The following is a 15,234-nucleotide window of genomic DNA, read 5'->3' as shown; positions in this document are numbered from 1 at the left end:
CAGGAAGTCTAGATTTGTTCATCCTGGAGGATGAACTCAGGGTGTGAAGTGTGTTGGCCCGAGTGAGTCAGTGAGCCCGTGACGGCACATCCTCACTCGGCCAACCACGACCGGGCCTTGGTCCCATGTGTGGGTCTGCAGCGGATGTATAACCACCGCTGGCCTGCGGGCTGGCAGGCTGGACTGCAGGGCACTGCCACGGGGGTGGGAAGCCCTGCGCCCTCCGCGAGGTCACTGTTACTGTTAGAGGGGAGTGACGTGCTGCTGTGGTTCCAGAAAAGCCAGAGTCCACAGTGCCGCAGACCTAGGTCAGAGCTCACCGGAAGGTGGCCCGAAGAAGATGTAGGTCTTCAAATGCCATTATCTGGACTTGGAGGCACCACACATTTCTGCATTTTTAATACTTTTTAGCTGTCTCCTTTAGTGTTATTCCAACTTGCTTGTGTGTTCTTGACGCAGATGTGTTGTGGGACGTGACTTGTCAGGCTTCAGGCACAGAATCGGCTGGCGTCTTGGAGGAGCACTGGACCGATGGGGTGGCAGGTGGCCCAGGTGGCGCCCGCCCCCCTGCCCATCCTGGGACCGTTCTTCCACACTCCAGCTCGCCAGGCCACAGAAGCACTAACAGCATCACAGCATCCCGGGAGCTGGGGCTGCAGGGGTACCGATCACAGCCTCCCTTCCCTTCCTCACGGGATGCTCTGGGTGCTTGTTGAGTAAGGCTGTTACCTGAGGAGGACAGCCCTGCAGGGAGGAGGCCGGCATGCGCCACCCCTGCTGAGCCTCCTGGGTGGTGCCAGTCGTGAGTCAGGCCTGATGGCGCTCGGGTGGTGACCCACATCTCCCCTGCGCTGTATGAGGTCCTGCATGGCTGGCGGCCAGTGGGGCCCAGAGTGGCCGCTGTGGCCTCAGTGCGGCACCCGCGCAGCGTGAGTGTGTCGGGGCCTGACTTAGGGTTGGCCTCCAGCAGGCGCTCAGGGCACCCGTCTCCCCTCCAAGGCCCGTCAGACCTAGTGAGGGTCCAGCGTAGATGGGGGCGGTGAGAGATTTTCACCGTAGTCTCACAAAATGGTTAGATTTTTGCAAAAACGGGATCTCACCTCGGTTCAAGCCATGTTGCGTGTTTTGTGGGTCACTTTGTCCAAGGCGCAGCGGACACAGAATTACAGAGGGCCACCATGGGGTAGGGGCTCAGCTCAGCAGTTCCTCAGGGACCCACGAGGGGTGGGGAGGCTGGGCAGGGGGTCCAGCACTAGCATTAAAATGCTTCCACCCGCAGTGACACGCTCGTGTTCCCTAGGCTGAAGCAGCTGGGCTCACAGTGCCCTCCAGGGGGAAGAAGCCAGAACCTGGGAAGCGAGCCCGCTCGCCCCGTGGAGGCTGAGCCTAAAAGGCGTCTTAGGGAGCAGACACCGTGAGGTGGGGGGGCGGGGGATCCTGTGCCCTGTGCGGGGCCTGCCTGCTGGCCCTGCACCCCCAGAAGGAAGCACAGCAGCTCCCAGAGCCGCCACCCGGCACCCCACCCACCTTGAGCTTGTGTGTCCCCAGCTTTGGCTGGAAGCTTGAGGGTCATTTTCTGTGGCTCCTCCACATCTCAGCCAGGTGGTTAGGGGAGGCTGGGCGGACTAGCCTAGGGCTGGACGCAGGAAAGATTCGTGGGGATGTAAGTGCTGGGGACGTACAAACGGGGACAAGGGCTTTTATTTGGGGGTGTGCTGCTTTCCATAGGAGCCACCAATTAAAGAATCTCAGGGCTGCCCGAGAGCCTCCAACGGAAGTGAAGCCCCTCCCTGCGTGGAGTGGACTGTCAGGGCTGCACCCCAGGAAGGGGCGGGTGCTGTCGGGGAAGCAGAGGCGGGAGAGACAAGGGCACTTAGGGTTTATTGTGACCAGGTTGTTCCCGAGTTCAGAGCTGCACATCCAGTACGAGGCGGCACCTTGTGGCTCCAGGTGTCATCACAGGATGAAACACACCGTTTCTAACCCCCTAATTCCCAGACATGGTTGAACACTTAAGAGAAGGTGAGGTTTATTTATTTAGCCCTTTATTTATGGCCCATGAGTTCTTTCAAGTCCTCTCTGGTCTGATGTTTGGGTAGGGATGCCAGTCCCCGCTCTTCTGATGTCCTTCATCCCGGATGACGGACAGGACAGTCTCGCTGCCTCTGCGAGGGGCCCGTCCCCACACACTCAGACCAGGGCTCCCCTTGGCGGCCGGGAGACTCACCAGGATTGGAGGAAGGACCTCTGAGCCGCGGCATCCAAGGCAGGGACGCACCTCTATTCGTTGACCTCCTCCTCGTCGTCCTCAAAAGCTTCCTCGCCCTCGTCGGCTGTGGCGTCCTGGTACTGCTGGTACTCAGACACCAGGTCGTTCATGTTGCTCTCGGCCTCAGTGAACTCCATCTCGTCCATGCCCTCACCCGTGAACCAGTGCAGGAAGGCCTTGCGCCGGAACATGGCCGAGAACTGCTCCGAGATGCGCTTGAACAGCTCCTGGATGGCTGTGCTGTTGCCGATGAAGGTGGCAGCCATCTTCAGGCCGCGCGGCGGGATGTCGCACACGGCCACCTTCACGTTGTTGGGGATCCACTCCACGAAGTAGCTGCTGTTCTTGTTCTGGATGGCCAGCATCTGCTCATCCACCTCCTTCATGGACATGGGGCCCCGGAACACGGCGGCCACGGTCAGGTAGCGGCCGTGGCGGGGATCACAGGCCGCCATCATATTCTTGGCATCGAACATCTGCTGGGTGAGCTCGGGCACCGTCAGCGCCCGGTACTGCTGGCTGCCACGGGCGGTGAGCGGGGCAAAGCCGGGCATGAAGAAGTGCAGGCGCGGGAAGGGCACCATGTTCACGGCCAGCTTGCGCAAATCGGCGTTGAGCTGGCCGGGGAAGCGCAGGGAGGTGGTGACCCCGCTCATGGTGGCCGACACCAGGTGGTTGAGGTCCCCGTAGGTGGGCGTGGTCAGTTTCAGGGTGCGGAAGCAGATGTCGTACAGGGCCTCGTTGTCGATGCAGTAGGTCTCGTCCGTGTTCTCCACCAGCTGGTGCACGGAGAGGGTGGCATTGTAGGGCTCCACCACCGTGTCCGACACCTTGGGCGAAGGCATCACGCTGAAGGTGTTCATGATGCGGTCGGGGTACTCCTCGCGGATCTTGCTGATGAGGAGAGTGCCCATCCCAGAACCGGTGCCGCCGCCCAGCGAGTGGGTCAGCTGGAAGCCCTGCAGGCAGTCGCAGTGCTCGCACTCCTTCCGCACCACGTCCAGGACCGAGTCCACCAGCTCGGCGCCCTCCGTGTAGTGGCCTTTGGCCCAGTTGTTCCCGGCGCCAGTCTGTCCTGGAGTCAAGCAAGAGAGGGGACACGTTTCAGACAGGGCTATGGGGCGGGGGGAGCTGCGCGGGGCCGTTAGTATGTTTAAAATGTGTTAGGAAACGATTAGATAATAGAGCGAGAAGTGGGCCCCGGTCCCCCAGCACTGCAGGAGCGCGGGAGGGCAGGCAGCTGCTTCAGACAAGGGAAATCCACCAGTTTTAAGCTGTACGCGTGTTCTGACCTGGTAATTCCATTCTTGTTTTTAAGTAGATAATTCTCCCACAAGGTAAAAGACAAAGAGAACAGAAAGTATACATTAAAAAACAAATTGCTTTCCCCTCTCCTTTGGGCTCTCTGAATTTTGTACTATGCACAAATACTTTCTTTTCGAAACAGTAATACTTTCTCACGTTAACAGGGCTCCTCGTTCATCATCCAGAATTACGGTTGCAACAGTTTCTGAGCACCCACTATTTTGCACCTGTAATTAAACACCCAGCACAGGAAGTCATTCCTGCCCTCAAATTGCTTCCAGTCAGTCGTGGTAAGATTAACATATGTGAAAGTCTTTGTATTTTTTCCAAGGAGTTCAAGTAACTAGAAAGAGACCTTCTCGTTAGTCTGTTTTGGGTTTTTTGTTTGTTTGTTTTAAACAACAGTGCATTTTCCCCAACATGCTTATTTCTACTTTACTTTATGGAAGAAATTTTTAATCTGAAAGGTTGGCTGCTCAATTTAAAATCCTAATTTTCAGTTCACTTCGTTATAAAATGGAAGCTCCATCAGTAGACAAAGCATTTTTTCCAAGCTGTATACACAGGCCTGTGTTTGTTTGAATGGATGCACTTAAAAAGATCTGGCAAAGAGGACCGGGAGGAACTTATTTTCGTTTTTGCTTTTCTGGACACTGCACATTTCCTGTAATGCAGTGCTCTTCAGACACCACTGCTCTGTAGCCCTGAAAATATTTAAAAACTACATACCCCAACGTTAAGCTGACATCTAACGTCTTCATAAATTCAAATAGTTGCAAATGATATTTTAATTTCCGAGGTACTATAAATACTCCCTTTTGAAAACAAACATGTTACATCATTCTATTAAATGTATCCCGCAGAGTCCATGTACAGATCAGGAATAGGGAATTCCCTGGCGGTCCAGTGGTTAGGGCTTGGCAGATTCACTGCCGTAGCCAGGGGTCGGGGAACTAAGATCCCACAAGCTGCGCGGCGCGGCCAAAAAAAAAAAAAGGAATAAATCCTAAGTTGAAATTGAATTTTTAAAAAAAATTCCTATGATCACAAGGTGTTTAAAATGTCAATAACTGTATTCTTTTCAATTAGTTCATTTATCCAAGTGTGAACATCAGATATTGCCAGAATGAGACAAGGTTTGGCATCCTTTTTTTTCTTTTTTTTTTGGCCGCACCACACCACATGTGGGATCTTCCCTGACCGGGGATGGAACCCGTGCCCCCTGCAGTGGAAATGCAGAGTCTTAACCACTGGACCACCAGGGAAGTACTTGGCATCCATTTTATTCCTTTTTCTTTGTTTTTACATACATAAATACTGAGAAGTCTTGTTCACATAAATATGTAAATGGAATCAGTTGTATTCTAACAATGTCATTGAATTATTTGATCTTCAGAGTTAAATGCCAAAAGTCAAATAGTGATCTATCATCAGAAAGTATTCTTAGGGACTTCCCTGGCTATCCCACGTGGCACGGCCAAAAAGAAAAAAAGGTATTTTTAATCATCTTTCAGCCCAAAACTCAATTTTGTGGAAAGCAGAATTGGAAACACCTGACTTGTATCAATCACACTTTCCTTCTGTTGGTCCAAAAGGCTTTGCACCAAGACTTACCAAATGCTCTTTCATTGAAAGGCTCTTTGTGTGGTCCAGTATACTGAGAAAGGGTTGGAAAATTTGAAATCTTAATTCCAACACAACTTTGCAAATATGGTTTTTAACGAAATGTTTTAAATATATTTTTGTCAAAATTTTTAGGTTGCAGATTTAGCTTATTCAGGTTGTAAAAACTATTGGCCATGTAACCTAACTGGCAAAGGCAGCCCTCATTATCAGAGCGATTCTGTAGATTGGACTTACTTTCTGTCAGAAAAACATGACTTTAATTTTCAACTCAAATCAATATGTTAATATGCATTTTAAGGAATATTAGAGAAACCACTGAGAACTGAATTCTAGAGCACACTGTAAGGTAAATTACAAAAAGCAGTAAAATCAAAGTAAATGATTCAGAGATTTAAAGATAAATTAAAAAGACAAGGCATTGCCATTTCTCATTAACTGGTAATTAGGCAGTGTAAGGTGCAGCTAAAATGGTCAGCTATTGAGGAAGCAAGGAAGGCTATTTAAAGGCATTGTATTTCATCAGTTTGGGTATATCAAATTTGGTTTTGAAAAGAATCATGTATTATAAAAAATTTAAAAATAAATCCATCAGCCCCCTTATCAAACTTTCCCTACATATCGAACAAAAGAGACCACGGTGGTCCCACTGCTGAAGGTGGAGCGGGCAGGGGATTCGGCTGTGTCAGGTGCACTCAGAAAACAAGAGGAGCAGAGGGGCCAAGGCGCTGCTGGCACATGCTGTGCAGACCTCTCCCCCCTTACGCCAAAGACATTCCCTTGATTTCTGTCTACCCCACTGGTGGCAACAATTCACCACCACCCCCGTGCACCGATGGGGGAAACTGAGCTGTGGCAGTGACACAGCCGGGGCTGCCCCTGGAGACCCACCTAGCACCACAGCAGAAGGAAGGCTCTGGGCGCTTGGGGGCGGGGCCTGCTCTCAGACACCCCTGGATTCTGCAGTTACCCCGGGGGGCGGCCTCACACATGGGGAAGGAGTCTTAGCTCAAATGTCTTTGGATCTTGCACAGCATTTATCAGTGCTAAGCCCTGTGGTGTAAAGTGCAAGTCTGTAAAAGAAGAACCACCGAAATTCTGTGATTCTTCAGTAAGTTTAAGATGTACTGACTATTAGTGATTCGTATCTTATACCAAGGGAATCCCTTCGGAAGCATCTAAAGAAGTCCTACAAATCCATAAGGACAACGACAGCCTTTAGGAAGATGGGCAAAGGATATAAGCACAGATCGCAGGGAGGGAAGTGCAAGTAACAAACCCATGGCATACTCCTCACGAGGGAAATGCAAACTAAATAAGGAGATTCGATTACCCTCCATGAAGCTGACAGAGCTCAAAAGCTTGGTAACACCGTGCTGACGGGGGTCTGGGGCAAGGCCCCCCCCCCACACACTGGAGCCACTGGGGGCATGAGGAGGACGGGCCTCCACAGGGGGCAAGTCAGCGACAAGGATCCAAGTTGGTCCCATTGACTCAGCGAGTCTACCCAAAACGTGCAGAATGACATGTGGACAGAGACTCACCAGGGAGCAGTCTGTAACAGTGAAAAGGTCAAGAGCTAAATATCTATGAGCAGAAGACTGGTGACATCAGCGAGGCCATCGAGCCGGGGGCAGAGATGGACAGACTCCAGAGGGGCAGCCTTGAGTCCTGCCACGGCCCCTTGGGGCATTTCCCCCCCCCCCCAGGAGGTAACTGCATTCTCGCTCACGAACACAGACTCCCTTTACGGTGAAACCTGGCTGGCTTCCTTCTCATATGAGGCTGGAAAACCATCACATCCTTCCTAGGCCCCCACGACTCTCGCACCTCCCCACCAAGCCATCACTCGCCGGGCCAGCCTCCCGCCTGGAGCTTGGTGAAGAGCAGATGCACCTTCAGCTGCTCCGAGGGACTAAGAATGATTTCACTAAACAGCGTGGAAACCAATGACCGGAGGGCAGTGGGGACACCGGGCGACAGGCAGCCACAGCCAGTGAAGCCCCTTGGCCTTGACCCTCCCCTCCCTCCAGCTCACATCATCCACTTGGCTTCCTCGGTGTTTACAGCGTGATCAGCCATGAGGTTTTCTCGGCCATCGACAAAAGAAGGAAGCTGGAGGCTTCTGAAAATATTTTGCCACTGTCTCATAGCAACAGGCGTTCCCAGTTAAATATTTGGGGGTCAGGAGTTGAACATCTTCTGCAATAGAGGTTGGGACATTAACCAGTGGCTCCAGATTGTAGAACACGAAGCTGCAACAGATCCCAGGGGCCTCAGAGCCCACCCCTGGTTCACCTCCAGCTCACACGGGGTGTGGGGTAAAGCTTAGGGCTACGTGCTCCCGGACTCCCCTCCAGCCCTGAATCTGGAAGAGAAAGTTACACGTACAGAGAGGCCTAAGGTCAACCTTCCTGGTGCTTCGCTTTGTCCCACAAAACTCTCTCCCACTAATAGGCATGACTGCTATGCAACGAGCAGTTTGTTAAGAAAAAACTGGGGTTTTCTAAAGCGTATTCATGTTTAAAACTCAAATGCAGAGAACTTCCACTTTTAAAATTAGTTACTTCAAGTCAATGTTTTTTTTAAAACTATTTCAAACTATATCTGAAAATGGAATGACACTGTTTTTTTTAATTCACCAACTCTGAAGGCAATGGGGGTGAACCATCTCCATTCACAGGCAACTCGGCCTCTTTTATTAACTGGAGAATGACTTAAAAACAATTGTTGAGCCTAACAGCACACCACAGTGCGTTCAGACATTCTGGGTCCTCTCCATGCCCCATGGCAAACATGTTATTTTCTTAGTTAAAAATAGTGTCAACTTTTTAAAATTACTATTAAAGCTATTTCATATCAGTACCATCTTCGTTCCCCTAATTTGGTAGAATATCTCTATCAAGGCTGTGAGCACTGCTGTCTGATACAACTTTCTGCAGTTATGGGACTGTTGTATCTTTGCACTGTCCAATATGGTAGCCACTAGCCACACTTGGCTATTGAGCACTGGGTGTGTCGAGTACAACTGAGGAAGTAGACTGATTTTATTTAACTTTAATTAAATTTAAATAGCCACATGTAGCTAGTGGCTACCATATTGGATGGTAGGATCTTGAAGCATCTTTGCTTGAGAACAATTATGAAAAGTCTAGTTCAGCAAAAGGTAAAGAATATAAATGTCCCCATCTGTAGACTATAAGAATACTGCTAATTTAGATTTTTTGATGTAATGAAAGGGACACCAGAAACCTTCGTCCTGGTCTATTTGAAATATCAAAGGTGACAAAAACCCCTGAACAAATTATCAGAAGCTTCGCCTGTCCCATTGCTTGTGTAGGTTGTCATTGTGATGGGGAAGGGGATGATACCAAGAGGACTCATAAACTTCGTGAACATGTACCCAGCTGAAGGTACCTCGCTGTACCTTTATAACAGGTCACTGCCTGATTCTAATACAAGGGAATCAATTCATGTACCAATAAAATCTTCCAAGATTCTGCCTCCTCTTGTACACTTTGAAGTAACCTTGACTCCCAAAACCATGGCTCCAAGGTGAAAGAGGCTGGTCACACTAACAGTGCCACTTCGTTTAATTTTATATAATTTTCTTGAGGAGTTTGCAGAGGAACAGGCGCTGCCATCATTTTCTGGGTGGAGGAAGGGGGAAGGAAGATTTGCCCAAATCCAATAAAACTAATAAATTCATATGGTACCAACCTTCGGAAAGAAAGCAGAACAACTGTCTATAGATGATGGAAGAAGAAATATAGATATAAACACACTGAAGTTAAAAGATGAGCAACATAAAAACCAAAGGCAAATTATTATTATCATATTAGTATAGTCATTTATAAGAGGGAAAAAGAAGTTAATGTCTAAAAATTTTCAAAATCAAGAACTATCACCAGTAAGCATTTCATTTAGAGAATCAAAGGTTACTTTTCCCCAAGAGGGTACTTTTCTTAAAGAGGCTGCCTATGATGGGGCTGGGGACTGCTGATTTCCATTCTAAGCTTTTCTACACCACGTGATGTTTTTAATCTTGCACCCAAATTAGCTGGATGTTTAAAAAATAAAAAAGAGGAAGAAGAAAGGAGGAAAGACAGAACCTACCGAAGATGAAGTTGTCAGGCCGGAAGAGCTGCCCGAAAGGCCCAGACCGCACGCTGTCCATGGTGCCTGGCTCCAAGTCCACCAGGGCAGCCCTGGGCACATACTTCTGAGCTGGAAGAGAACAGAGCCCACCCACAAGGGTCAGTCTCTGGTTCCTAAGGCAATGGACTTCCCGGGAGCAAGTCCCACCAGCACAGCCACCTGGGATGTACAGAGCGGGCTTTCTTAGAGTCACAGAATCTCAGCCCTGGGGGAGGGGAGCCCCAGAGTACACAGTCCACCGTGGACTTGGCCGGATGAGGAAGCCAGCCCAGCACAGGGCACAGGAAGTTCCTGGAAAAGGCAGGATGAGAAACGAGGTCTCCCGACCTCCTGCCGCCTGTATTTTCCAGTTCTCACCCGTGGGCAGTTCTACTTTTTAGCTCCACAGAAATTGTACTTGCTGCAGCGAGTGGCCGAGCTGCCGGGACACTTTGGCACCTCCCTCCCTCACACACACGTGAACCCACGAGCGAGTCTGAGCACCTGTTCCAGGTGCGTCCACGGCTGTTTCCCGGGAGACTGTCTCATTTATGGACAAGTGTGGCCGTGTGCCGTTTCATCTGTAAGCACACGCTCACACCAACTGGGCAAGAAACTGTCCCCATGAGGGTGGGGTCACTAGGACTGCATTGGGAACTGCTCTACAACCCGTCCTGCTACGCACACACCCAGGCTGAAGAAAGAATGTCACCAGGCTAGGCCTGAGGGTGACCAGCAAGTGCAATGTATATTGCCCTCTTCTCAGTTCCATCCAGGAATCTCACCATCCATGTCCTGCTGTTCCAGACCTTTTTAAAACCCAGTAATTTATGTGTCCTGTTCTTCCCAGCTCTCGTGTGGACAAGCAGCAGTAACTCCAAAGACAGAGCGTGCTTATCTCTGGGGCCGGGGACACATGTGTATGGAAGGGCAGCTCCTGTCACTTCCTGGGTGTTCCTTCAATGTCTTAGTTTTGTGTTGTCTTGTGAAGGGCATGTATCACTTTTATAATAAACGTTGTCACAAAAATAAAGTATAATGTAACCACCATATAGATGTAGCTACCCAGGACAGGGGTGATACTATTCTCAAACTTGGATAAACCACAACCTGGAATTTTTACTAAACTCCACCAGACAATGACCCTCTCTGTCTGTAGTTGCAGCTTCCAGGGGATGTAAAGTCTTTTTGGAGGTCTGCAAAGGGCCAGAAAAATCATTTGAGGGAGTGTTTTTCAAAGTTTTAGCCAAAAACCTTCATTAAGAAATAAAATTTTTAAAGATAAAATAAATTTTAATAAGAGCCGGACATGACCCACTAAGCTGATTTCACAGCAGCAACGGGTCCGCTTCAAGAGCTCAGACCCGCCGGGGAGGACGAGATGCTGTTTGAAATCAACTGACGTCGGATTTCCCGCCCCAGCGGGAGCGAGGGAGGAGTCGGGCGTCCCGCTGCATCTGGGAGGATTTTTCCAGAGTGAACCACCCACGCGCCGGGCGGCCCCGCGGGTTGGGGAGGGGGAGCATGGCCGGGGTCCCACAGGGCGATGACGGGGTCCCAGAGAGGGATGGCCGGGGATCGGGGGGAAGGGCGGGGTCGCGCCGCACCACTCACACGATGACTCATTGTAGTAGACGTTGATCCTCTCCAGTTGGAGCGTCGAGTCACCCACGTAGCCTCCAGCAGGGTCGATGCCATGTTCGTCGCTGATCACTTCCCAAAACTTGCAAAGGGCGGGGCGAAGGACAGACGGTCAGCCCGGGGCCCTGGCACCCGCGGCTCCCCTAGGGCCGGCCCGGCGGGCGGGCGGCGCGCGGGGAGCGGCCGCACAATTCCAGGCGCGCCTGAGCTGCCAGCGGGCGCTCCGGGGCCGCGGGGACGGGGAGCGGGGCCGGGTCCCGCAGTGACGTCCCCCTCGGCCGCGCCGGTCCTCCCGCGCTGCCCCGGCCCGAGGGATTAGGGAGGGGCGGGCCGCCCACCCGCAGGGAGCCCGGCCCGGCCCGCGCCCACCTTTGTGCCGATCTGGTTCCCGCACTGGCCCGCTTGGATGTGCACGATCTCCCTCATGGCGCGAGCTCGGCGCTCGCTGCTCGGACAGCGCGGCGACTGCGGGCCCAGCAGCTCGGCGCCCTGGACTCGGCGCCAGCCGCCCCTCCCCGACCCTCCCCCAGCCGCCCTGGCCAATGGCCGGGCCCTCCCCCCCCTGGCCGCGCCCCCTTCGCCCCCGCCACCCGTGCGCCCTCCCCCATCTCCCCGGGCCTGGCCGGGTCTTCCCAGCTCCCGCCTCACACCCGCTCGCACCGTCGCCCCCGCGGTCCTTGCGCTTTCCCCCTGCTCCCACCCCGGGCCCCCAGCGGTCGGTGCGCCTCCCTCCGCTCCTCCCCGCGGCCTGCGCGCCCTGGGCTCCCCACCCAGGGGCCGTTCTTCCCGGGCTGCCTCGACCCTGCGCGGTCCCAGAAGGGAGAACAGACCCGGGACAGTGGAGGGACCCCTGCTGGGAGGCCGGGCCGGAAAGGAGCCGGTCCTTGGGGCGCCCACCCGAGTGGGTCGGGGCGGAGACGCAGCGGGCGGTGGGCGGACGGGAAGGACAAGCTCGCCCCCCACCCCTTCGCTGCCCCGCGCGGAGGGAAACCGGAGACCCCTCGCGGGTTCCCGGACCGCGGGCCTAGGGGTGCTCATGGTCCCCGCCCGCCACGGGTTCAAACCCAGCGGGTAGAGGGCTGTGGGACACGGGAGTGGAGTTTTTCGGGGCGACTCTGACCCCCGCCCCCCGACTCAAGCTCCGGCACGGGTTCTTACGTCTCCGCCCTACTGTATCTCCATCTCGAAATACAGGTGCCCTTCGGTTCTGAGCACTTGGAACAGTTTGTGATGGAGTTTGATTAAAGTGAACACATGGCTGGACCTGAAAACGAACACACACACACACACACCCGCCCTGCACAGTTTACGCAGCCTCTCCATCCGGAATCTGGGAGGAAAGGCTCTTTGTCGGTCCCGGAAGGGGCAGGGGTCTGGGCTCTCTGCCTAGTTCCCTCACTTTCCCCATCGCTGGGTCGGGGCCTCCCTTGCTGTTGGGAGGGGGTGTGGACGCGGACCTCCTGCGTGTGAATAAGTGCGAAGCTGGAGGAGGGAGGAAACTTCGATCTTATGGAGCTCGTGTGTCTTCTCTCTCCGCTGGGGCCACGGAAAGTCAGGGGTTCCCTGTGGAATGAGCTAAGCCCTCCCCCGGCCCAGGAGACAGTTCTGCTGTGCAAAGCTTGGTTTCCTGTTCCTTTTACAAGGTGCAGCCCGACCTTTCTGAACCCCCGCCCTCCCCTTCCCCAGTGTTTGCCCACAGCCCTTCCAGCAGGTAAACAGTCTTTAATCCTTAGCTGCTGGCATCAGGGTTCTGGGTCCCCCACCCTACCTTCTCAGTGGTCCTCAACCCCCAGGGGCTGTCACCCCAGCAGCCTGGGCCCCCGCTGCCAGCCTCCCGGGGGCACGGCTCCACCTGACACCCAGGAATCTCCAGGCCACTCCTGTGGGCAGCCCAGCTGGCCAGGCGGCTCACAGGTATTTCTGTGCCACAAATGCCTCCTGTGTGCCAGGCGAGAGTCGAGGTCACTTCTGGGCGTGAATTAGGCTCTCAGGAGCTGCGGTCCCCCTTCCAAGCAGTCCTCTATGGTGGAAAGGAATGACCACTTTGCAGTGAGTCAGGGTGACTTGGATTTCAGTCCCGACTCCGTTTCCAACTAGCTCCGTGCTACCTCAGATCCTCTGGGCTTGGGTTTGTGCGTCTGTAAAAGGAAAGGGTTGTCCTGGGGGATCTGAGCCCCTGGCACCTTCAGTCTGAGTGTGTGTGAGTTTCCCCGTGAACACTTCAGGTGAGGAGAGTGTGGAAACTGGGGGCTGTGCCCCACCCCACCCCAAGCCAAGTGGAAATGCCCCATGATGAGGAAGCAACCCTTCTGTCATTGGCACCACCAGTTTCCTTTTAGATGCGTGAAAACTCTGGGGAAATCCTAACGCGCGCGCGTGCGCACATGCGTGTGTGTGTGTGTGTGTGTGTGTGTGTGGTTTGAAAGAAGTGGAGAACTTAAAATGTTTTCTTCTGGAGTTTTTCAAACGTTCCCAATTTCAGGGGTCAGTTTCTTTAACCTTAAGATCCCTGCCCTGTCCCCCTCACACTCCCCTGCAATGCTGCTTCTCTGCCTTCCTGTAGGTCCCCATACCTCTCTTTACACACAGGGCACCTGGGGAAGCAGGTTAGGGGGCACGGCCCCGCCCATGCCCCCAGTCAGGACCCGAGACAACCCAGCACCCTTGCTTAGGCTGCGTGTTGCCGTCGCTCAATTTAATTATTGACTCCAAAGAAATGCTCCCTTTATCTGTGTGCTGGTGCTGGTCTGGTGCAGGGAGTGGAGGGAGGGGCTGTGGTTCCTGGAAGAGCCTGGTCACTCAGTCCCTGCGGAATCAAGCCCCTGAGTAAAGAGAAGTGCCCATGTCGGCAGCTTCAGTGCTTTGTTGAAATGGCCACCTCACCAAAGCTAGTCCTTGGGTGGAATTTGAGTCCAAGGTGTTCACTGGAGCCAGAGAATAGGTGTTGGCATGGCCTCAGGGACACCTGGATTTGATGGGGGGTAGGCTGATTTACTGGAGTTTCTGATGGACTCTCCCTGCTGACCAGCGGCCCAGCCTGCCCCCTGCACCATGAGGGGGGGAGGGGGAGGTGACAAGGGCTCAGTGCTAGACGCTTTTGTACAGAATCTGCATGCCACCCCTCCAAGTTTAGGTGTCACTGCCGCTGAGGCAGGTGGGAGTGAAAAGATCCCCTGCCCCTAACACGGACGGGGCCCAAGCAAGGGCACAGGCAGGCTAAAGACACAGCAGCTACAAATCAGGCTTGCGGAAACCATTCCTGCGTCCCACGCGGGAAGCATCTCCTGTGCACACCAACCCTCGGTCCATCTCTCCCCCCCCCACTATGGCCATCCCTGGCCCACATTCCGTGTCACAGTCACTAGTGGGAGGAGGGGGCCCTGAAGCAAGCTCAGGGATGTCTGGGCAGGGAGTCCTGAGGTCCCGGTGGCCCCAAGTGGGAGGGGCGCCACCCAGGGCCCGGTCTGGACAGAGACAGAGTTCTGGGTCCTCGCCTCCTGTCTGCTCGCTTTCCACCTCCCACAGCCCCTCGCCCTGCCCTGTTTCCTCCATGGTCACCACGTGGGGTAAGGACCTGGGGCCACTGCCCAGGTCTGGATATAGGTGGGAAAAAGCCCCCCAACCCCGGGGACAGGTCTCACTGCTCCCTGCCCGTGTCTGAAAGTCATGGTGACGGGGAGGTAGGTTCCATCCTGTCCTCTCCAAATCCTGAGGAGCCCCTGGAGAAAGACCCCAAGGGACCAGGTCAAGCTCTGGGACCAGGCTGGTGATAGCCACTTGTGGCCTTATTTGCAGCTAAAACCCTAGGTTTTGACAAGTGTAATGACATGGGACCATTGTGCTTCTATGTGATGTGACTCTTGGTGGACAAAGGACGGTGCTTGGGAAGGGAGTGGCTGTCCACCCGTGCTCTGTCAGGCAGGGGCATGTGCTGGGACCGGGAGTGGAGGCTGGGTGGTGCTGTGGAGCGGGGGCGGGGGCGGGGGTGGTGGTGGTCTGGATTCCTGGGACGAGCGGGAAGGGGCCACGGAGTGCCGAGTGCCCAGTGCCGAGGCTCTGAGCTGACTCTTGGGCTTTTCCGCCATCTGCACCCTCAACAAAGCCGTTTTGAAGCTGTCAAAGCTCCCTCCCCGGAAGTTCTGCAAAGGGGAGCTCAGGTCCTGCTCATCTAGCGAGTGGGCCCTGGGCCCGTGTCCGTGGAGCCTAAATGTGGCTGGTGGGTCCACCTGAGGGTCCTGGTTACAAGTGGAGCCTGCAGA

The 15,234-nt window shown here is 53.9% G+C and overlaps 1 protein-coding gene across 1 annotated transcript; it reads right to left on the bottom strand.

Annotated features, from left to right (window-relative positions):
- Nucleotides 1-2,017: 2,017 nt before the first annotated feature.
- On the bottom strand, nt 2,018-11,478 carry TUBB6 (tubulin beta 6 class V). The gene is made up of 4 exons (XM_061170413.1): nt 11,345-11,478; nt 10,949-11,057; nt 9,314-9,424; nt 2,018-3,344 (listed from the first exon to the last, which is right to left on the bottom strand). Exons 1-4 carry the CDS (start codon nt 11,399-11,401, stop codon nt 2,281-2,283), a joined length of 1,341 nt encoding a protein of 446 aa, XP_061026396.1. The 5' UTR covers nt 11,402-11,478; the 3' UTR covers nt 2,018-2,280.
- Between the last annotated feature and the right edge of the window lie 3,756 nt (nt 11,479-15,234).

Source organism: Eubalaena glacialis, chromosome 15 (assembly GCF_028564815.1).
Source record: "Eubalaena glacialis isolate mEubGla1 chromosome 15, mEubGla1.1.hap2.+ XY, whole genome shotgun sequence".
In the NCBI taxonomy this organism is placed as follows: domain Eukaryota; kingdom Metazoa; phylum Chordata; class Mammalia; order Artiodactyla; family Balaenidae; genus Eubalaena; species Eubalaena glacialis.
Note: the sequence above shows the minus strand (reverse complement) of the source record. Positions and strands in the feature narration are given on the sequence as shown.

Coding starts and splice junctions, on each gene's coding strand:
- TUBB6 (XM_061170413.1), bottom strand. CDS start 11,401: ATGAGGGAGATCGTGCACATCCAAGCGGGCCAGTGCGGGAACCAGATC. Junction 11,058..11,344: donor GGAACCAGATCGGCACAAAG/GTGGGCGCGGGC, acceptor GCCCTTTGCAAG/TTTTGGGAAGTGATCAGCGA. Junction 9,425..10,948: donor CTACTACAATGAGTCATCGT/GTGAGTGGTGCG, acceptor GTTCTCTTCCAG/CTCAGAAGTATGTGCCCAGG.